The sequence below is a fragment of the Amblyomma maculatum genome, chromosome 1 (assembly GCF_055883805.1).
Source record: "Amblyomma maculatum isolate TAMU_Amacu chromosome 1, ASM5588380v1, whole genome shotgun sequence".
Classification (NCBI taxonomy): domain Eukaryota; kingdom Metazoa; phylum Arthropoda; class Arachnida; order Ixodida; family Ixodidae; genus Amblyomma; species Amblyomma maculatum.
This window is the reverse complement of record NC_139344.1, coordinates 474,364,224-474,387,680: the sequence shown is the minus strand read 5'-3', so window position 1 is coordinate 474,387,680 and position 23,457 is coordinate 474,364,224. Positions and strand designations below refer to the sequence as shown.

Below are 23,457 nucleotides of genomic sequence, written 5' to 3'. Positions count from 1 at the left end.
ATATGCAGAAGACTAAGGTAATGTTTAATAGCCTAGGGAAGGAAAAACAGTTTACGTTAGGTAGCGAAGCACTGAAGTAGTAGGCGAATATATCTATTTAGGACAGGTAGTAACAGCAGATCCGGATCATGAAAGGGAAATAACAAGGAGAATAAGACTGGGATTGAGCACATTTGGCAAGTACTCCCAGATTATGACTAGTAGTTTATCGGTATCGCTCAAGAGGAAAGCATACAACAGTTGCATCTTACCTGTACTTACCTATGGGACTGAAACGTGGAAGCTAACAAAGAGGGTTCTACTAAAGTTGAGGACAATGCAGAGGGCTATGGAAAGAAAAATGGTAGGGGTAATGTTAAGAGATAGGAAGCGTGCAGAGTGGGTCAGAGAAATAACTCGTCACTGACATTCTAATGGAAATCAAGAAGAAGAAATGGGCATGGGTAAGACATGTAGCACGAGGAAAGGATAAGTGATGGTCGCTTTGGGCAACAAACTGGATTCCAAGCGGAGGAAAGCGTAGCAGGGGGCGGACGAGATTGCAGGGGTCAAGTGGATGCAGCTCGCACAGGACCGCGTTAATTGGAGGAATATGGGAGAGGCCTTCGCCCTGCAGTGGGTATAGTCAGGCTGAGGATGATGATGATGATCTAGATGCCTAAATTAGCAATACCTCATGGTATAGACATCCGCTCACTTGTCCTTGTTGTCATCCGTGGCTTGGGCTTGCAACCTCCGACTGCTTGCTCCTCCACACCCTCGTAGGATAGTCGTGCATGGCGTGTGAGTGCCGTAGATATGAACCAGTATCCTTCAATGCTCTAACCTCACCCAGTATTATTGAGCACTAGACTGGCTTCAGCATTTTGCGCTGCCCTAGCTTAAGCATCTGTTGCGAAATTAAATATTAGCAGCCACATTCTCCTGATGTTATTCTTGCTTTAAATGGACATCAGTATACAGAACAACAGAATGATGATGGGAAATCGTATTTCCGCAGATACAACACGAATGGAGTTTTAGGCCTCAGGAAAGCTTTAGATAAATATTTAACTTGATCTCAAACAGTTCAGGCCTGCCATAGTCAAGCCCCCACTTCGCTAAAAAAAGAAAAGCAAACAAACAGCAACTGCACGCTAAAATGCAAATGCATATGGATACATTGACGTCATTTGAGAGGCTACACATTTCACATTCATGCGACGCAATTGTGCGCAGCCACTGTCACTTCCTTGATACTGTCCAGACCTGTACCTGCTCATTGTGCCTTACGTTCCCTATTCCTGTGAACTGTTTCAAAGCTTTCACCTTGTCAGCGGCTTGTGTCACCTTCTTCCCACGCTTACAGCCACTTTTGCCCTTGCATGCAACATGCTTGATTCCATGACCTTGAAAAGGCAATTTGTAAATATGTTGTAAGGCACAATGCTTTGGTGTTATACTGCTACACTTGTCTGTTTATTTGTTTATCTGTTATGTCTGGGCAAGTTCTGTTATGTCTTTTTTTTTTTTTTTGTCCTACTGTTATATGTGCAGAGCACTGTTATATGGGCTTGGTTTTTCCATAACCACTTCTCTTGATGTCATGAGACTCGAGATGCTTGGGGCATTAAACCCCATAAACCAGTTACCAACCAACCGTCTCTTGGCACTAGCCTGATTTCTTTTATTCCACAGTTTTTCAGTGGCAAGAAAGCATGCTGTCATCAGTCTCTCCTTCCTCCATCCTTTTGATCGCTATGTGGTTATTTCTTTCCCTGTATCATATAAGGGGGACACTCTCCTATGTATAGATAAATCAGCAACCGTGCGGTACCCACTTATTGCAACATTCGTAACAAAACATATTCACTGCAGCTTAAATGTGGTGCTGTCATTATATCATAAGCAGAACAGGCTTCTCGGCACCCCTGCTCCTGACCTGAAGCTTCGGATTCTACACGGCCTACCCCGTGAAGCAACTTTGCTGTGCTGCCTGTGGGTTGGTGTAGCGTTCACAAATTCTAATTCGTTTGTGATAGGTATGGCTAATAGCCCTGCATGTGCAACCTGTGGGTCTGACGAGACTATAGGCCACATTCTTTGCGAGTGGACCACATACAATGTCTCTGCCCTGCACTAGAGTGTCTATATGGACACCCTCTGACAGAAATCAAGATTATATGCCATTGGCTGCGGCGATTATATGCCAAGATTATATGCCATTGGCTGCGGTGAAGACCTCCCAGGCACTGCTCTGCTTCATGAAAACCATGGGCCTGATCGGTAGACTGTGATTTTGCTGCGATGCGACGTGATATGGCTGTGATGTGACAGTACTGACTTCATATTTCTGTAACTTTCTTTTACCCATCACTTTTATATACACTTACCCCCTTCCCCCAGTGCAGAGTAGCAAACCGGTTTCTTCTTCGGTTAACCTCCCTGCCTTTCCTCCTCTTCCAACACCCCTGCCTATAGTTACACTCAGGTACACTCAGAACTTGCCTGTGCAATGAACCTAAACCTGAAGTTGCAAACCAAGATGAGGTGAAAAGCAACATAAAGTACTGCAGTTCATGGTCAAGACTTTTATAGAGACTCCAATTATAGCTTGATTCAACGGCAAGTATCCGAAGGCTGTTTGCTATGCAGCACGCACGGTGTGGATGTTCTTGATTGCATACAGCTTCCAAATTTATTAAACTGTCACCACATAGAAACGAAAGAATGCGTCATTCCAAGCATTTAGTCGAGTATCGAGCACACTGTGATACGTTCTCCTTCTTTCCCCTGGCGGTCCGCGAATGGAATGGTTTAGCCGATGAAGTGGTTAATTGCTCATCACTAGATGGGTTCAGTTCACGGCTGGCAATTGTTCCTTGAGTACCCTATATATGTGTAGCCTGACCTCTGTACAAATATAATGAAACATGTGTCTTCAGTGTGATTATATTGTATCATATCCTTCTTTTCCATTTCTTGTTCCACACTGCCATATAGAATTATATAAAAATTAGACAAGTGTGGATTGTCAGTATTCCTGTCATTTGCTGTTTCTATATTATGCCCCAAACCTGCAACAGCCTCCAAAAGGAGGCTAGCAGTATGTATGAAATAAAATAAACCAGTTTAGAAAGCTTGTGCCTTACCTTGCTTTTTGGACGGAACACAAGTTCTCGGGCCATACAGGATCTGCAACTGCTATGGAGGGTCGCACGGACAAGCTAGGCGCTGTGCGATCAGTTCATGTTTCATTGTCAGTATATTTTATGTATATACTAAGGGATACCCTTTTTTTTTTCTCACTGTGGCCAAGGCCAGACAGGAAAGGAAAGAGGACAGCCATGGTCCTCTTGCCTTGTGGAAGGCGAGGGGACGGGTGAAAGGGATAAATTGAAGAGAAAGTGTAAGGTCACTAGGGGTGAGTTGGCTCCTTTTCCAAGGCTAGGGAACAGTAGCCTATCTTACCTTTTCTGCCTAGCCTTGGCCACACTGCCATAAGTTGTCTCCGAGTGTAATTGAAGTCGAAAAGGACTATTAGTGGGATTTGTTTTTATGCTATGTATGGCGTAAATTTTTTTTCGTAGACAAATTGAATCTCCCTTTCATGCCTGGCGTCTGCCTATAAACTCGTCGATTTGCGCCTAATTTAAGCGAAAAACGCCACCCTTCTGCCCAAATTAAATTTTCAAAATTCGCGGCCATTATCATCATTATCGTTTTTGTAGCGTCTCGCGCCATCTGTTGTCTATGTACACCAAAAAAAAAAAGAAAAAAAAACATTCAAGATGGCTGCCTCAAAGTTCTAGCCACCCTATCTGCGCTGAGACGCATAAGTGACAGTCTTTTTTGAAGATTTCTTGTCCTGAATGTTTACCCATAACAAAGTTTCACGGTCCTCGCTAATAAATAACACGTCCCGCATCCAAGGTGCTGCTTTTTCTTGCAGGTAAGGACATAAGACGTCAAAGGGCCGCCGCACGTCCTCGCGACGGCGCGATTGTTATGTTGCGTTTTGTTGCGCCGGTTGTTTGTGCTTTATGAAAATTATATCTTTGTGCTTAGGTTCAGAAGTGTGCACCTAAGTGCCAAGGAATGGGTGACGCCGGGATTAAGGAGGTTGAATCAGGACAAAAAATGTAGGCTTTTCTCTGGCTGTCCAAACTCTATTCTGATCTGCTTACCGCTGTTTTTGCCCGAATTCCGTCGCTTTTAATATACTTTATTAACCTTTTCTCCTCGCCCAGCACATTGATGAGCACGGCGGCTACGTAGGGCCCATCGCACGGTATTCGAGGGAACTGCTCTTGATGGCATAGAATGCCACCACGGTAGGGAAGATTTCTCCTTTGGCTACTGCTCTTGTCTTCACCCCTCGCTTTGTTGATAACATTCGAAACGGCACCGCATTTTCATTTACCTTATGGAATGAAAAACGCAAGCGGTTTAACTACTACCGAGGCACTTTTTTTTTGCGGCTTCTGAATGTTTGCTTCTGAGTGTTCTTTGCTAGAAGCTCTCCGGCACCGATGCTTGCTGCTTGTGCTAATGGAACGGTAGAAGTAGTGTGGCGTTCACGGTTTACATTGCTTGAAAGCAGTTTTATCTAGTGAACACTTCGCAGACTTGCAGTTTGTGTCAGCAATACGGCTATTTAATGCAGCAAAATAGAGAAATATTAATGCCTTTGTCATGAGGCGAGCCCAAGCTTTTAAGAATGGAATTATCTAGTGGTTGCATAGCGTTCGACCCAACAGTCAGGCAGATGACTCCACAGGCTGAGAATATTTAGTCGGCCATTTCCTTTCCTGTCCTGTGTACGTACCCTCTCACTATTTTGTAATGTTGGTAATTTCCTACACCTAGAATAAAGCAGCTTGTGCTTTGCCCTGTGAACCATTTAACATCTCGTATTCTAGACCTGCTCAGCACGAGTGCCAATGCTTTTTTGTGGATAGTGCACCAATCAGGCCAGTAGAAGACTTTACTGCCAAATAGTGTCATAAGCTTGAGCTTATTGAAGGCACTGTGCAGCTGAAAAAAGCCATTTAGCAATCGCCATTCCTTGCAACTTTCAGGCTCCAGGGTGTTTCCGAAATGCAAATTTATTGAAGAACCCTGGCTAGTTTCGTTCAAGCTTGGTTGCGGCGTAGAGTGCATCATTTTAAATGATGCACATTAGCCAGCTGGCAAGCTTGCACTGCAATAATTTGCACAATGCTAACGAATTAGGAACAGCCCAACAGCTTGAGTAAGCTTGAAGCATGCAATAAAAATGGATTCTTCACAGTTAAGCAAGGTGCGAAACTTGATTATCGGTTTTTAGATGGGCATCTTATGCACACCTATTCAGGAAACATGGATTTCATGTTTGGTGAAAGGAATTTTGGCTTTGTACACATCTTTGAATGAAGCTGAGCATTGGGGTTTTCAAAATGCATCATTTCATTTTTTGCATGTGCAGCTTTGTTGGCAAGCTTAACCTTAGCTTTGGAAACAGGTGCCGGCTTTGTCACTGCAGCCTCCTTGCACACAGCGCAGGTTGTGCACAAATGTTGCTTGTTTGCAAGGCAAAATCTTGTAGAAAATGTTTCTACACCTGAACTTAAGCCTACAGGTACACCAGCTGGAAAAACTTTTCATGCCGTGGATCTGTTTTCAGCCATGTTCACTTGTACCCTGCTGCGGTGGCTCAGTGATAAGAGAGCTTGATTGCTGATCCCAAGGATACAGGTTTACTCTCAGCTGCGGTGGCAGCTGATGGAGGCGAAATGCAAGGCGGCTTTGTACTTTGCGATGTCAGTGCACATAAAAGCCCCAGGTGGTCAGAATTTTCTGGAGCTGTCCACTACAGCATCCCTCATAGCCAATAGACATTAAACCCCATAAACCAAACAGAACACTTGTCAACTGTAAACTTCCATGAGGAGAAAACAATCTATGCAGCTGAAAAGCAGGCCCTGTGGCAGCAGACAGTTCACCAAAATGTACATGCGAAATTAATTGCAAAATAAAGTACAATCCCTTTGTGCACGTTACATAAGGCATTGCAATCCAAGGCAAGCACAGATGGTGGAGGTAGGTGCAGCGTATGTCTAGTTATCAACAGGCAGTATTTCTGTGCATATCAGCAAAGTATATGGGGTTTTATTTCCGGGCTGTAGGAGGGCCACAATTTTAGCCTCTTGGGAACCTTTATTGTGCACTACTAATACTGCTGCATATCATACGGGCATTTTCGCATATTGCCTCTATTGAAGCAGCATCACTTTTCTATGTAAAAGTGATTATTCTAGTGTCTCATTGCAGGTCTGCAATAATCATTGTAAAAATGTTGAGAATCTTTCAGACGACTGTGTACAAACTTGACTAACTACACATAACTTTCCGCATCCACAAAACCATATGCTGGCTTAGTCCTTTATCTCAGAGCTTCATTTGTCATAGGCAATTGTGGCAGTATTGCCAGTGACAAGTGGCACTTGTCCAACCTGCTCTTACATTGCTTGCACTGCCAGTGAAAAAGGAATAGATTTGGTAAATACATTGATTGCATTTTCAACTCTACAGAGCCATAGTTATCCATGGAAAAAAAATGCGTATTTCAGTCTTTAGCACACATTTTTGGCATGACAAAAGTCATTTCATGATAGTGCCACACACAAAGAGTGCCGGTGGCGGTGATGCCTCAACAAAAAAGAACTCTTTCGTAAAGTAGTTCAGGCAGCAGCTTCGCTGACAATCTAGAATTTGTACCTGACAGTTACTCTGACCCCGTTTGCGATGTGCATAAAGTGGTAAAAAAAAAAGAAAAAAAGAAAAGATGGCGAAGTGACAGCATGCTTTACTAATGAAGGAAACTTTTTAGAATTAGAATGGTATGAAAAACATTACAACTAAACCTGGCGATGTTAGTATGTTTTTCGAGAGTTAATTTGGTGGTTACAGGGTTAACGTGCAGCTAACTTCATATAATTAGCATCAATTAAATGCTGTGTATCTTGGGGACCATCATTAACAATGTCATTAAACATACAAAATATGTAGGCACCTTTTATTCAGATAGCATTTGTATACAAAATCAAAAGCACCATGGCAATGTCAGAAGCAGCTTAGGCATATAAGCACAGCCTATTTTGAACATGATGTGGAACAGGTTCCTTAGCCCTCATATTTTTCAAAGTCTGCTAACAAACAGATGTGCATTTGCAAAACCCTGCATGGTATGCAGATGAGCCATTCCTGCCACTAACAAAATGAGCCACTTCACAGATTTCCATATGGTCCTTCCAGGCTTTGAACTCTGCAAAAAGAAAGATTTTCCAAGTTGTCAAAAGTGAGTCTCAAAAAAAGACAGCAAGAAACAGAACTCCAGGTATTGCCGACACCAGCGGATTGCACTAGTAAACTGCGCATGTTGACATCAATTTTTGGAAGCAGATTTCAGCCATCAGCCATAACTACTGCTGGATGAATGTCAACATATCCAAAATGAGCTAGATAACTTCTTATCAAGTGGTCCTTTGTGTGCCTTCATAGAGGCTCTGACAGGGCTCAAACATGGCAAATAGACTTGTCCTACGCACTCATTGGTTCTTTACGATGCCTGTCACTGGAAAGGCCTAAAGCTTTTCCTATTGGTTCATTGACTTGAACGAGAACATCTTTGGTGTAACTCCGCCTGGTTGGGTACTTGAAACAAAAGTTTAAGAAACACCATCACCAACCAAATTTTTTATTAGAACCCGACGTTTCGGGTCCAACTCAGTCCCTTCCTCAGGGGCGACTAAAGTTCGAGGCCCGCAGTAGCAGGCACATGTGGCGATGTCCAATTGTGTAGCAGAGCCAGGGTAGCGTCCCCGGATTCTTGTTCACTGCTGCAGCTGTCAGCCGGATGAACCGAAAAAAGACGTGACGTCTTTTGAAAGGATTGGTCTCCACATCAAGTATGTTCACCTCGTCAAAGGCGATTTTGTGGTCGGCGCATTCGCAGTGCTCGGCGAGGGGGGTTGCTTTTCGAGTTCAATTGCTGGGCGTCGTTTTTGTGCTGCAATATGCGCTGACAGAGATTTTTTGTTTCGCCGATATACGAGGCAGAGCACGAGATTTTATAAGTAACGCCTGGTTATTTTTCTCTGGGAATATGGTCTTTTGGTTGCGGCAGAAAACGGCAGACTGTTGAGGTAGGTTTGTGCGACACACAGACGTGTTTGCGCAGGATGCGTGCAAGCGCCTCACTGGTGCCCGCCACGTATGGGAGCACAATGCGAGGGCGCTTCGTCGTTTCCGTGCTGACCGACCCTCTTGTCCTGCTAGCTCGACGGCGGGAAGCACATTGGAATAAAGGCGCGTGTATAGCCATTCTTCTTCAGATCGGCTATGCATAGGCCGCTGCCTACTACTGCAGGCCTCAAACTTTAGTCGCCCCTGAGGAAGGGACCGAGTTGGTCGCGAAACGTTGGGTTTTAATAAATAATTTGGTTGGTGATAGTGTTTCTTAAACTAGTGGTTCATCACACCGATTAACAAGCTAATGGCAGAAGGAGCACAGGTAACTTCTTCAAGAGCCTACATATGCTCTTTGCAACCATGTGTTCTTATTCCATCATTTACTATCAGCCAAAAAGAACTCAGTACTTGACAGCATTATCTGCACACTGGATTCACTTTCAGAGTTTATTTCGTTGCAGCAAGGTGCCAATCACGACAAAGGCACCGGTCATCGAACAACAGAATGCCCAGTGCTGAGTTTAAAGGCAACAAGGAAACAGAGGTAAACCTGCCAAGTACAATGATCAAGAACAATGTAGAAGCAGTGTTGTGTTGTGGCAATTATTCGAGGTAAATCTCTGTGCATCATCATTGTACAACAAAAAAGAGTAAAAGCTGCGTCCAGGTGGCATAAAGCGTGAAAAACAAAAAACAAAGCTTTGCGGTATGACTTCCCCCTCAAAGAAGCATCGGCCCAATGCTCTACATTGAATAGAAAGGTAGGCAAAAATAAGCAAAATATAAACACAGTGCCCATCAGTTATAATAGGGCTTTAGGCACACAACATACAATTTCTGGACATGTATCACCCCTGGGGTGCTGTCAGCAGCATCTGGGGACAATTCCATAGCCCATTTCATCTAGATGAGTGAACTTGATTTGCGGAAACAGCAGCATAAAATTTATGGTTTTCATTAAATCCACGATGGTGATTCAGCATCCAAACCTAGAGTCGGTCTGCTGGCTTGTAATCTTCATTGTCATTGTAGGTTACATTAGGCATTGGTGCCTTGCTGGCTTTTTATGCGCAGCTGGGCGAGTCGTCGGGCTGCTTCTGCACGCTGAAGGTAGGCAGTGACACTGAGGCTGTCCTTTTCTGTTACATGTGGCATCAGCATGACATCGAGCGCTGTATTAAGGCGAAAGCCTTTAAAGGGAAGCTGCTAGATTTTGTAGTTGTAGATTTTGATGAGTTTCAAGCAATCAAATGATTACAGGTTCCAGGTTAAGCATGCAAGATATCTTCGTGCTAGCATTTCAAACAATGGCGCAAATAGCAATTTAAACCGCTTCAGCTATCAAGCTTCTCCTCACCACACAGCGACGCGTGGGGTGCACATGATGACATCTTTGACGGCACCGGTATGTTTCCCGCATAGAATGGCTTGGTTGGAAGAAGTAAAAACAAGGCTACCAAAATTGAAGGCCCAGAAACATTGTTTGATGGCATTAAAAAAGGCACCGCACGATGTGGGCGAAGGTAACGAAAAGAAAAAATATTACCGTCCATGATATCATCAAGCTTCTACGCAGTCCTTCAGTGCTGTGAGGAGAAGCTCGAATTGTAATTGTTGATTACTTCATCAGTTTTAAAGATAGCACACAAACACTTTGCAAGCATTAGCGACAGCTTATGGAGAGTCAAATTCTTTAATGTCGCAGAATTCTCAAAAAGTGACGCAGCTGCACTTTAATGGCTCATACTGTCTGCGTTCGTTCGGTCACAATATAGCTTTCAATCAAATGACATCACCTGAAACCGAAACTAATGTCATCGGAAAGATAAAAATCCTGCATCCACCGGGAATCGAACCTGCATCCCTCGCATAGCCAGCCTAAGCTTTAACCAACTGTGCCACGCCCGGGATCGTGAACTGCACATAAATCTTGTCTACAGCGATTTGGTTTGGTTTGCGGGGTTTAACATCCCAAACCGACTCAGGCTATGATAGGTGCCATAGTGGAGGACTCCGGAAATTTCGACCACCGGGGGTCTTTAACGTGCACTGACATCGCATAGAACACAGGCGCCTTGCTTTCGTCTCCATCGAAAAGCGGCCGCCGAAGCCCGGTTACGATCCCGCATTCTTGGGAACAGTAGTCGAGCGCCGTAACCACTGCGCCACCCCGGCGGGCCTTTGTCTATCGTGAGGATGAGTTAAAACACACATCATAATTCTCCTTGTCTGCATGATGCTGATGCGGCCACTCTCCTTTGTAGTGAGGGATCACAGAGTTCTTCATTAGGCCAATAAATAAAGGAGTAGAGAAAGAACAAAAACTATACCAACTGCTGTGCATTGGTCAAAAGTCCAGAAAAAAGAAGGAAAAGAAGGGGTCAGTCCTTCAACAATCTTCTTGTTTACGCCACCAGTCAAGGCGGTGCTTTGTCACCTCTACTGCCCTACCCAGGGTGTGCTCTTTGGGTGGTGACATCGACTGCAGACCAAGTGCTGTCGAAGGAGTCTCCATCAGTGCTGATGTCGCAGTTGAAGGGGGGGAGGGCCACAGTTTCGGGCACTCGATCACAACATGCTGTATGGTTTTATCGGCTGCGTCGCACTTGGAGCACTTGTGCGCAGAAAACCACTCCGTGCCTCGCAGAGTAACCCGCTGCCGTCCGCTGTCTCGTGTGTTGTCATAGATGTTCTCATTATCAATCGTGTGTTTTGTGCTGGAGTCCACCGACAGGGATGACATTGCCCGTGCTTCGCTGTGCCATCTCTTCATTCCTGCTTCTCAAACCTGGTTATGGATCTGCTCTCTCCACGCAAGCTGGAATATCTCCAACAGGCCGGCTTGTGGAATTCCGTATTTCTCTGCCAACCTTCGCGTTCAAAGCATCCATCTGGTGTTGGAGCACTTGAGTACGATGTACTTGTATGCCTCGCTGGACCATCTATGGCAAAGTGCTCAGCCGGCGCTGCAAGGCAAGCTTGGCGGTAGTAATGTTCTCTTCTGTGCTTGGGTGTCCGCTCGTGGATGAGAGCGGCTTCCAAGAAGGTACTCAGCAGACGGTGCCGTTCAAGATAGCACAACAGGCGTGCATTTGGTTGCCTTGGACATAATACAACACACACACAAAAGACTAACTGTTACGCAGTACGCCGCAACGTACTAGTAGTACCGCGCACGGTACACTCACGGCTCGCAAGCCGTTAAAAATCGGGCCAGGCGCGCACGACTGCCCGTAAAATACGTGGAGCCCTCGGGCGACCGCGGGAGCTTCAAACCACGCGACTGCTCACAGACGCGGCTCCGTTCTAACTCGAGTTGCCTCCCTGCCAGAGCGTAGCCCCCCGACGTGCAGCGCTCCCTCTCTCTGTTTTACGAGCAGTGTCACTCGCGTACGCTTTACTTTCACGCGGCAGACAGCCGAGATCATCGCCTCTCCCCGCGGGGGCATTGCCCGCCGTTAGCAATGTTTAGTCTGGCGGTTTCTTCCGAGAAGTTCCGCTCTTTGCAGACACATGCGAAACCGGCGAGCGATGCATTCCTACCGTCCCGGTGCTCTGTCTCCGGAGAAACACTGCTGTTGTATATGGGCTTCAAGTGGGCGCATCGGGGCCCGCCCGGTGGAGGAGAATCTCCCATTGCCGAGGTGCCGACATCACTACAGAGGTTGTCTCACATGCGACGATAGTAGCGCTGACAATGACGCTGCAAGTAGTGATAATGACAATGACGGCATTAGCAATGATAACGGTGCATTTAGTTGATAATGATAATGAGAGCAAACGTGATGCACCGTGTGCACCAGCAACGCTCAGCCTTTCGCACTTCTGCAGTGTAGATTCCACAGTGCTCTCGGAATTTTCGGGCTCCCTGCCATACACAAGGTGGAATGGAGTTGACCTGCTTCTCCGCTTCTAGGCGGCAGCAACAGCGCGGCGGGCTACTGTGCTGACATTAAAGCGAGAAACTAGTTACATCGGCTTAACTTTCAGGCCGACTGACTGCTAATGCATGCAAGGAGGACAATGCCACGGACAACGAGAAGTGGGTTTTTTACACGACGGATATTATGATGTGCTTCTCGCTTTCTACAACGATAATTAGTCTGGAGAAGCCTTTGGCCCTTTGCTTCGGCGGTGCGAGTCAGGTAGTCAGTTGCTACTATTATCCACTTGTTGCTAGATTTCAATGTCGGGAAATGACCTAGTAAGTCCATGCCGATCTGTTGGAATGGCCTCGCAAGTGATTGGTTTGGTTGTATATCCTACAGTCTTGTTAGCAGTGTTCGGTGTCGTTAGCAGTCGCAGCAACTCCTGACATAGTGCGTGACATTAGCAGATAGACGAGACCAATATGGGCCCATGTTATTTAACCTGAATGCGACTGAGAGTAAAATAAAGTTAAGACACCCAGCTGTGGGCTCATCATGAGGGGCCTGTAGGATTTCATCGAGAAGGCCCACAGGGACAAGTAAGTGGGCGGTCAGGGTGCGAACGCCATGATAAAGTGCAAGGGAGGCTAGTCCACGTTTGAACACTCTAAGCGGCAAAGATGACTTTCCTTCAAGGTAGTCGAAGTCTGAGTGCTGAAGTTGCATGAAGTAGGCCCCAAAATAGCATCATTATTGTCTTCTTTCAGCACTTTTGGACAGGGGCTCGTGAAAAGCAGTACCATGTGTGCGTGGCCAAAATAGGTGTTTAGAGCAGCTCTTGGAGCAAGCAAATATGCTTTTTGGAGCAGCTAAATGGAGCACAAAGCAGGACAGACGTTCTGAAACAGCTATGGAGCAGAAATGTTAATGTTTTATAGCAGAAATATCGACTTTTTGAAGAAACTTCAGAGCATGTGGTGAATTAAATCTCCAATAAGTCATAAAGGCCTTTCTACCCTTCTTGGCAGCAGAAATTGTGCTGCTTACAAACAGGCCCGCTGTGTTCTGAAGATGTTTTACTGCGGACTGACTGTCGTTCAGAACGAGACTTGTCGACCTTGACTGCTCACCAAAACAGAAGCCGGATGTAAACCGAACTTCGATTCATATCATGTGTTGCTGATTGGTTGCCGATTTAAGACCAGGAAGGAAACGTTGGACATGTGCCTTTTTATATATGGGAGCGCTTGTTGCTAACAAACTAACTCTCAAAACGTAAAAATAATGTGCTTCAGATTGTATGCTTAAATAATACAGCATGAGCACATCTATTTTGGCTTTCTCGACAATCTCTAGACGAAGCCCAAAACAAGTCCAAGGATCGCTAAGGTTGCACACTATAGTGAAGGCTTGCCAAAGTAAAAATAATATGCGAATGAAATATTTTTGCTGAAGAAAGAAAAAGGCTCTCAGTGACCACAATCCACGGCATGCATGCAAGAGTGCCGCAGTCACTATGAATAGCAGAAAACATGGGGATGATATCGTGTGACGTCAGCGCCCAAGGTTGCCAAACCATAAAGCTGCTTTCGCTATTAATAATAAAAATTCATTTTAAACTATCTACTGCACTGAAATCTCAAATTGCGAGGATTTAAAATTAACGTGAACGGAGTGAAATGCAATAATCAGTTTATGCTCAAATTTTAGCTGTCATGCCCTTTAAGTGAATATAGTTCAAGCATATGGTACCAACATAAGAAACACTACAGAATTATATGAAAATGTCACTGAAATACACTGAACTACGAGCACGTGAATGAATTAAGCTGCCAAATTTGAAAATACACAAGATGCGGGCAGAGTCATTGAAGGGACACTAAAGAGAGAAAGGAAGTGGGTTTGCATCGATAGAATGCCAGTTCCTGATTACAAAAAGACCACTCTTACTGAAAACAGAGCTGTTATAAGGTAGTAAAGAAGAATAACAGAAATACAGGTATCGCCACCACAGCCAAACGGCCGAGGCTCGCAACAACAAATCACGTGACGCGCTAGGGATCCCGGAGGCTGACAAATGCGAATTACGTTGCATGTTTGAATGCGGTAGTACGTTTTTTCTCAAACATGATAACACGCTTTTATCATACGTAAGCGACGGCGAAAAGACAACGTAAACGTTGCAAGGCAAATACAAAAATATACTTGGAGGCGCCACAGGCGCCCACTTCAGTTTTGGTTATGTTTCGGCTCAGGCATTTCGTGCGCACTCGGATAGTTTGTTTGAACCTGCAGCGCCTCAATTACGAGCTTGGAGCAGCAGATGCGCCTTGATGGTTCCCATTTGAGCATTCGGAGGCACGAGCGAGCGAAATCCGCTACCGCCGAAACACTCCTTCGTTCACACTTCTGCGCCAACAAATCGCCGCCGTTGCCGCTTCGACTGCGACCTGACCGCTTGACTGCAGCTACGTACGCCACGAAAAGCATACATATGCTAAGTAGCGAAGGAAAAACGCATTATCATTCAATTGTTCACTAAATCATGGCACATCTGACCAACATATACTGCGTCAACAAGACCTTCAACGTGCTATTTGCAGGCGTCATAAACAAAAGGGGCATACTTGCTGCTCATACCAAGGAGAGCGTCGATATATTGCGCTCGTCGCCCGGCGAAAAAAAGGGCCTCGGGTAAAATGTAAAAACTAAAAATAACGAAGCACCAGAAATACATTACAAAAGGTTAAAAAAAAAAAAAAAAAACCGGCAGAAGCGGTAAGACTCGAACTCGGCACTGCTTGCTCCGTAACATTCGGCGCTAACCGTTCGCTACGCCGCGCCACAAGAACCTTCGAAATATTTCTAGTTTTTATGTCATGGCCCCATTTACAATAAAGTGTTTCTGCTGCCGGTCTAAAAATTACAACTTCTTGATCATCGGCGCATGCTGCCTGCTCTCACGTCTTGCAACTAATGTTCTGGATGCCTATGCGCACTATATTGTGCACTGGATCCATTTTAACATGTGGAATTTCACAGCGCTGGCAAATGTAGTGGCGCCGGCACTTCGGTCATGTTCTGCTACCGTGGACGTAATTTTCGCTGAACACGGAGCTGTAGCACAAACCTTGAAGGAAGAAAGTGCGACGAAGCTTCAAAACTGACAAGCGCAGCAGCGAGGACACTATTTTGCTGGTAACTAAATCTTATTTGTATGTAAACATGTCAGGAAGCGTTGCGATGACCGAGGGCTCGGTTTGTTTATACACAGTGCAAGAAGGAGCGCAAAAGCTTGAGAAACATGTAAAGTATTGTGCATTACAAGCGCTCTATGTTTTTTTTTTCTTCCTTTATGAGCCCATCGCTTGGTAAATTACTCTCTTCATCGTTTTATTTATTTCGGCTGAGGCCGTCATTGCGAGTACGCTGTTGCCAAGTTGGCCCTTAAGGGATGCGACGCCGCGGGCCGCGCCGGCTCGCTAGCTATCACGGAGTCTCCGCTTACGTCATAGCGTGCGTCACTCAACTCCAACTACGTAGTTGGAGGCCACAGTTTGAATTCCACCGGCGGGAACAAGAAAAAACGTCAACTTCTTATTGCAATATCTCGGCAATTATTTGATTTTTTGCTGCCGGATATGCGGCGAGTGTTACCAAATGTAGTTTATTAGATTTTCATACCATCTTTGGCTGTCTTTAGAACATAATTTTTTCCATCTCCTCACCTTCAGGTGCATTATCTGCTCTGGTTTAGAGCTCTGCTCTTAGTTTAGTGACGTCACATAAAAACAGAACCTCATCTGGACGTAGAACTTCTCTATGCGAAGAGTAATTTTTTTGTCATGGGCAGAATGTCCAGGCTCGGGAACCTCTGGGCTTTTCAAAAACATAGCAAAATTATGAATGCTGCTTGTCTTAATCTCAATTATTGAAATGAAATAATTTAAAAAAATCGAATTTTCCAGCGTGTTTACGAGCTTTGCAAGCTCTGCAGACGTATAAAGAAGACCTCGGTGGTCAAAATTTGAGATGAATTCGTTTTCTTTTTTTTTCACACACATAATTTGCTCAAAATTAGATACAGAATAAGTACTGCATTTTGATTTGTGCCAGAACTTTCGAGCCACATATCTTGCAATATACCGGGTGCGCGAGGCATTTGAGGATGCAATGTTGGCTTCAGGCAGAGAATATCTCCAGCAGATATATATATATTTTCACCAAACTGTTTATTTTCACATTACTCAATGAATGTGCCACTTGCAGCAATAACCAATTCAATTCAGCTTCGGAAATGGCTGCATGCACGGATCAGGTGGTTCTTAGAGGTACTGCCCATTGAGTTCGCAGTGGCGACCTTCAGAGATTTTTGTATTATGTGGCCTTTTGTCCGCTTCTCTCTCAATGATGCCGAGTGGATTCAAATCTGGACAACTAGGAGGCCACAAGTTGGAAGTGATGTGGTTATTGGAAGCTGTTGACCAGCCACTCGTGGGTGACGCAGGCGGTGTGGGCGAGAGCCGAATGTTGCTGAAAGACACAAGGTTTTCCTTTCGAAACAGTATCAGTCCAGGCCTTCACAACGGTGGCAAGCACCTCTGCGTACTCGGCAGCATTAACGCGGAGTCCTTCTGCAAAACAGTGCGGCAGCATGACATCACCCTTGTTGCTGACGGCTGCTGACACCATCACAGACAGAATTTTTGTGTGCAATGCTGTCAGCACCTCATTAGCGCTTCCGTAAAGCCATCTTTCATTATGGCAATTAGCTTTTTGGTCTTGATCGAAGTTCTTTTTATCTGAAAGAAAAAAAAGCATTCCAGGCTCTTCAGCTTGCCTAGCAAGCGCTTGGACCAGAACAGACTATTCTTCCGAGCTTTACCAGAAAAGAATTGCGCCCTCCTCATGAAACAGAAATGGTACCTCACGTCCTCGTGCACAGCAAGCCTGACAGCTGACTCTGCGACATCGAGCTCCTTTGCAATGGCCCGCATTGACTTCTCTGTGTTGTCACTCACGATGACTTGCAGCCTCTGAAGAAAATCAGGTGTTCTGACGACGTCTGACCGCTGAGTGTGCTTTTTCCTTTTCGCCACAGATGCCACGTCACCGTCACAGCACATCAGTTCTGTTCGCACCTTGTTAACGAAAGACTTTGCTACATTCAGAAAGTTGGCAATTTCCAAGTCGCTGTGGCGCGCGGCCAGTGCGATGAGGACTGCATGGTGTTTCATTTCCTGCGTCAACTTGTACGCTTCCATTATTCAACAAACTGCGCAGTATAAATGATAAGGGGTCAACCAACAAGAAGCCGCATGCCTAGATACATATGCTGAGCCTGCTGGTGTCTATGGCGATAAGGAGTAGTAACCTCAAATACCTCATGCACCCAGTGAGCTACGAGACTGCTATAACTGTGCCTAGTGACGGGCAATCAAAGTAGCTTCAACGTCCTCGAGCCTTCCCTCGTGAAGCAAGTGGTCAAATTCATCATTCGCAAAGAACACGCAGTGAGCAAAAAAAAAAGAGAGAAATTACAGGTTCTCAATTTGTGTTTGAAGTTTTCAGGTGCAAGAAAAAGTAAGCTTGCAGCGATGGTATACTGGCTCCTAATCACAAAAACACCACTTTCGCTGAAAACAAGACTCTTATAAGGTAGAAAAAAGAGAACAGAAATGCAGGCATTGCAGAAATACAGAAATCGCAAATGCATGCACAATGACATGCAAGGGATCCCGGAGGCTGCCTAACATGTATTATTGTTGCATGTTTGAATTGTTAACTTTTGTTTCAAAAATGGCAAAAAGACAGGCTAAATATTGGAAGCAGAAAAAAAAATTTGCGCTTGGCAGTGCCACAGGCAGTCAGTTTCGTTTTGGTATGTTTTGGTTCTTTGAAGTCACAGCTATGCATTTGGCATGCCCACATGGTTTCATTTTTAATATACATGCTTTGGTTTACAAGTGCGGAGCAGCAGTTTTCCTCTGATGAAGTTCATGCCTCAGTAAGCGCTTCTCTATTGAAAAATCTGGTATGAAATGCACACAGGATTAAGTTATAACTTACTGGGCAGAATAAACCCGCACAGACCCGAGTGGAGCTGGGAAAGAAAAGAAAGGCTGGAAAAAGTAAGATTTAAAATGGCATGGGTGCTTAAGAAAAAAAGAAATAAAAAAGGCAAAAAAAACAGCCTCGAACGGGATTTAATCCTAAGTCCTTTGGAGTTTTAACTGAATGTCTTAGCCATTGCGCCACACGAACAGCTGAGACCTCTCGCATTACATTACTTGTGTAGTGCAATTGCATCCCAAGTGTGCTGAATGCTTTTGCTGGCTGTTGATAGTGTCACCGATGTCTCATATCTATGATAAGCATAGGAGTCTGCCAAACTATCTCGTAATATTTCTATTTCTCTATTTTCTGCTGTCCCAGCGTCTTACTGGCACATCAGTTTGCCATCTGCAGGGCAGCGACGCTAGAGTACACCACATAAGGTATTTTTCCCAAGTCTAAATCCCTTGGAAGGAAAAAAGACCTCTTCAACTTCAAATCGAAATATCTGGGCAATAAATGTTTCTTGCTGCCGGACAAGCGACAAAAAAGTCATGAAACACTGCACTATTGGATTCTGGCAACAAAAAAATATTCTGATGGGTCCCATACTGCAGAAAATCTGGCATCCATGAAAAATTATGGGCATGTATCTGGCAAGTGGCAGGAAGGTGACGCAGCACTGCAATGACTGTCCGTCAGGTTGTGTGACATCACAAGGCCACATAACATGACCAAGTCAGCAGGTGCTGCTACACAGGGTGCTTTTCATGGTATCAAGTTAAAAAGGAAAACAAAGAGAACATCGCTTGGAGCAATTACGCGCCACTATTTGTCTCTTGCAGGTGTATCCGTGACAAAGGTTTGTGCATGCAGGGCTACCTGGAATCACTTGAGGCAAATCCTTGAAAGCCTTTGTTATGAAATATTAAAAATTGTGGAGGTTCAGCTCTCTTTGAACCAAGTCAAGAGCATTAGCCATCGGCCGGTGCCGCATTTGTAGCTGCCGCTTCAGTCTTGGCTTGATTCCGCATTTGGTAAGCTCAGCAATAGGCTAGTCTGGCTTCTCGTTCGATGTCTTGGCAACCTGTCTGGCATGGTTGCAGTCTCTGTCACAAGCACAAGTGGATTCCTCTACACCACACTGCCTCCTTTTGTCATACCGCCTGGTGAATTTGCCCAACACTATGCTCGCGGTCTCGACTGCACTTACCCAGAAATGTTTTAAAGCAACGAACAGAATATGGGTGCACAAAACACAGACAACAGAACATGTTGGTGCCACTGCAAATGAATGAACAACGAAATAGCTATTAGAAATGACAGCAGTGCCTACTCTGCTGGCAGAAATCTTGAGCAAAAATTTCTCATCAATTGACCCTAATTGGCTATACAAGGCCATGCGACATTTTCCCATGAAAATAGCAGTGACTGAAATTTTTCATACTTTCACAATCATCTTTTAGCAAATAATGACCTCCTTTTGTTTCGCACTACATGCACCATAGTGTCAGCAAATAAATTGCAATGCTGTTTGTACAGCAAGCAACTGCAGGCAAGGGACACGTCTGGGTGATATTTTTGAGGTAGTCGTGTAAGCCAGATATCACCCAAGTTTCCAGGGCAAAAAAGTTATGGCATGTAATTTCTTCCTAACAAAGATTACCAAAGTACTGCCTGCTGAGAATTTATTCTCGGCAAATAATTTCAACAGTATATGGAGCAGAGCATGAATTCAGGCAGCCCGAAAACCTGGGCCGGGCTGGAAAATTGCCGTTTTTATGGGTCTGGACCTGGCTCGGTCTTGACATGCAGGCCTGGGCTTGCAGCTTGCAGTGGCGGAACCAGGCCAGGCTGGGTAAAGCTGTGTATGGCTTCTTTTGGAGATGATGGAATTCCAGCACTAAAATCATTCCAGTGGTTTATGAATAAACCACTACTAGTACATATGTTGACAGAGAATGAGAGAAAGCTAATTTGTAAACAGAGTTTAATCAGTGCCCATCTGTGTTTTGTCCAAGTAATTTAGTACGAACATGCCGAGCTGCATTCAATGACGCAAGTGAAAAAAGTTAAAAAGAAAAGGCTCAAAACTCGATAGCGAACTGTACTACAATGGAGGTGTTATGAAGTGCGGTGACCTGTCATGCATGACACAGCCCGTTTGCATAAGCACGTCAGGCCGCGGAAAGTCAGCGGCACTTCCGTCCCGTCTAATTCTCCCAAGCGGGGGCGAAAGGAGGAAAGAAAAAGCTGGGAGGAGGACTTCTCCCTCGCGCCTAAATTTTCCCCTCGCACTGCAGCCGCCGACTGCGCTGCGTGGCTTGCTTCGTCCTCGCGTGAACCGCTGCAGCCGTTACGACTCCGCTCGTTTTGAATGCGAGCGAGTTGCGATTTTTCGTCGCGGTTCTTTTACTCTGTGCATCTCATTCCTGCTGGCTCTTCGCCCCTTCGTGAGACGAGAGACTTGTCTGCGTGCACCTCCAGTTCCGTGGACCCATCTCGTCTGCTGATTGTGCTGGCCATTACAGTCGGCGATATCCGCTGTGTTTCGTGTTGAACTTGTTACCTTCATGTACTGTGGAGAGACGTGCGTTTCGAAGAAGACTGTTCTTCCAGGAAGGGTAGTGTAAATTTTTAATCATGCATTTTGGTTATGTATAGCACAGTGACATGTGATTACTTGCATCAAATACCAAACTAGGTAACTAGAACGCAGGTATTTGCTCATGTTTCTACATTGCTTTGATGGTATGGAATGCGTAGAATGAATATGTGCATCATTTATTTAATTTCATATCAACTGTACACATGCTGACAGAAGCAGTGCCGGCAAACTGGGTTCTTTTGTAGTGATAAAGCAAGCGTGCAAGATTACAATGTTAGCGTAGAACACAGAACACTACTGTAAACTGTTAGCTATGTAAAGTGCGTGTGTCTGAGGGATACCTTGTCGCATCTTTTAATTTTCTGTTTCACGTGCAGTTAATAAAAAAGAGAAACGATACCTGCTGTTCTCTGTGCTATTTCTTGCTGCGGTCGGGTACGCTTGCTCGCGAGCGCCTGCGCCCTCGAGAGCGCTATGCTTGTGGTTTTTCTTTCCATCACACTGCTCCTGCCGCGAGCCGGTCGCGCCGTGGCAGAACGATGATGCGGTAGAAAATCCACGGGCAGAGCGTTTTCCCGGGCGCACGTGACCCGCGCTGCTTGAAGCAACCTACCCACACCCCCTTCAGCGCACCATTTTTTTGGACCAGTCCGCTATACGGCCTCCCCGTCAAGTCCATTTTTTACGCGCCCCCTCCCGCTATAATCCTATAATGGGGAGTTTGGCGCTAGCGTCTGTAATTCGTGGCCGCTGGGAGGTATAGGGAGTTTCACACCCCTGAGCACGTGCCTACTGAAGTACTCAACACCATCAGCTTAGGATTTCTCAGCAATCAGTGAGCAAGAGGGTAGCTTCTAACCTTTGCGTTACCGCTAACGGCTGGACATTTGAAGCCTCATAACAGCCCCTGGACAAGGACCTTCAATTGACTGCTTGGCAGGCAGCCATCTGTTCATAAAAATTCTGACTGTCTGCTTTGCCCCCCCCCCCCCCCCCCCCCCTCCCCAAAAGAATGTCTCTACGCTACAGTAAATGCTGTAGGATAAGAGCTTATTGCGTTAGGAATCTTTACGTATCCAATAACATATACATGCACAATGAACAGACACTACCGCTTTTCGTCTCCACAGAGATGTGGTAATGTGGCAGTGATTTCTTCAATGAATATGTAAATTTCGTTTTTTTTCTGCCCTTGCCCACACATGTTCCTGGGGCAAAGTTGCCAGGGGCAGTCTTTTTGTAGGTGATTAAGCAAAGAACTTGCACCAAGAGCCAATTGCTTATAAGGAGTCATAGTTAAAATGCCCGTAATCCATACCTTTTAAATGTACATTGTGCTAGATAGCTTTACATCAAATGTCTTATCAAAATATTCTTCACCAAGCCTTTGCTTCTGTCGGTGCTTTAACTGTGCCCTTCTCTACCAAGAATATTTTGCAAGGTTTGTCTCTCATCTTGATTTATTGTTATGTGCTAGTTAAGCAATTTTTAAGGCGTCTGCTCAGACTTACTTTGCAGTTTTGGCACGGGCCGTCGTGGAAGCGCAGGCCGGGTCCGGGACATGTAATCATTGCCGATGGGCTTGGAACCATGGGCCCGGGATGGTCTTCAAACGTGGGCCAGGGAAGGGGCTGGAAAATCCAACCCGTGCAGGGCTCTAGTAAGGAGTGTAAGAAACTAAAGGTACAGGAAAAAAAAAAAAAAAAATCACACACACATAAGGGGAGTTCAGTAGCGAGTTCATTACTTTGCAGCACCGCTACGTGGTCTCCGTGCTACAATGGAGTTGTCTAAACGGTATTTACGTTATCATTTCTGTTGTCTCAACAGAGCTTATCCTTTTGTCGTACCCGACGCAAACTAGGTAAAATTTCATCAAGGGTACGCAGAATATCATCCATATAGCTGCCGCTTTTGGCTGTAAAAGGTTCAGTGCTAGTTTCGAGCTTTTGGTGCTCAATAGTATGTATCACTAGTTTCAAGCTAGTGATGCTCGAGCGATAATTTCACCCGGATGTGATCAAAACGAACAGCGTATGGAGAAGCTGGGCCAAGAACGAAAAAAGCATAAAATTAGCTTCGTCGCCCTAAGCAGCTAATCACTGACGAGTGCCGTGAGTATCTGGTTGATAGAAGACAAAGCATCAAGCGCCAGTTAGCAGCATCATAAGACAGTGCAGTGCTCGCCTTCAACCGTGCTAAATTGGCGCGTGCTGTAAGTGCATACCTTGGCACAAATCCCTGCAGTATGTGACAAATAAGAGCGGTAAGCGGACAGCATATAATCACGAACATTGTACGCAAATGGGGCAGCTAAAATTTGAACATGGCGGCACCTTCATTGGCATGCTTTGTCTACAACTAAACAAATCTTTTCACAGACCGGGCACTAACCTTTCTGTACCGAAGCCGCAGCAGATGTGCCAGGGTTGTTCATGGCGCGCACACCAGTCAGTTCGATCGCACCCGTCCGTGCCTCGTTTACTACAACAAAAGCCACGGCACCAAACCGCCGCCGCGGCACAGGCGGCAACCTCGGGCAGGGCGGTTGGCGGGCGATGAGCGGTGGCCCGCCGGCACGCCGTGCCCCCAACTAGGGACAATCCGACCTAGGGATTGCTAGGGATTCAGGGCGGCTGTCCAGCAAAAATCCAGGCAACACTGGCATTGTTCATGGGGGAGACAGTTTCCGGCGCACACATGAGGTCGAGAGAG

At 45.4% G+C, this 23,457-nt stretch overlaps 1 protein-coding gene and 2 long non-coding RNA genes across 3 annotated transcripts; 1 reads left to right on the top strand and 2 right to left on the bottom strand.

The window, feature by feature from the left end:
• The first annotated feature begins 3,800 nt into the window (after window positions 1-3,800).
• LOC146209999 (uncharacterized) lies at window positions 3,801-9,890 on the top strand. Its single transcript, XR_014707965.1, has 4 exons — window positions 3,801-3,931; window positions 4,048-4,121; window positions 4,230-4,313; window positions 8,673-9,890. It is a non-coding gene; the product is annotated as an uncharacterized LOC146209999 (long non-coding RNA).
• LOC146209997 (uncharacterized) lies at window positions 7,023-23,293 on the bottom strand. The gene is made up of 3 exons (XR_014707964.1): window positions 23,137-23,293; window positions 22,254-22,419; window positions 7,023-7,285 (listed from the first exon to the last, which is right to left on the bottom strand). It is a non-coding gene; the product is annotated as an uncharacterized LOC146209997 (long non-coding RNA).
• On the bottom strand, window positions 14,853-19,409 carry LOC146209998 (uncharacterized). The gene is made up of 2 exons (XM_084606036.1): window positions 17,007-19,409; window positions 14,853-16,882 (listed from the first exon to the last, which is right to left on the bottom strand). Exons 1-2 carry the CDS (start codon window positions 17,342-17,344, stop codon window positions 16,879-16,881), a joined length of 342 nt encoding a protein of 113 aa, XP_084462162.1. The 5' UTR covers window positions 17,345-19,409; the 3' UTR covers window positions 14,853-16,878.
• Window positions 23,294-23,457: the final 164 nt, after the last annotated feature.

Coding starts and splice junctions, on each gene's coding strand:
- LOC146209998 (XM_084606036.1), bottom strand. CDS start 17,344: ATGGAAGCGTACAAGTTGACGCAGGAAATGAAACACCATGCAGTCCTC.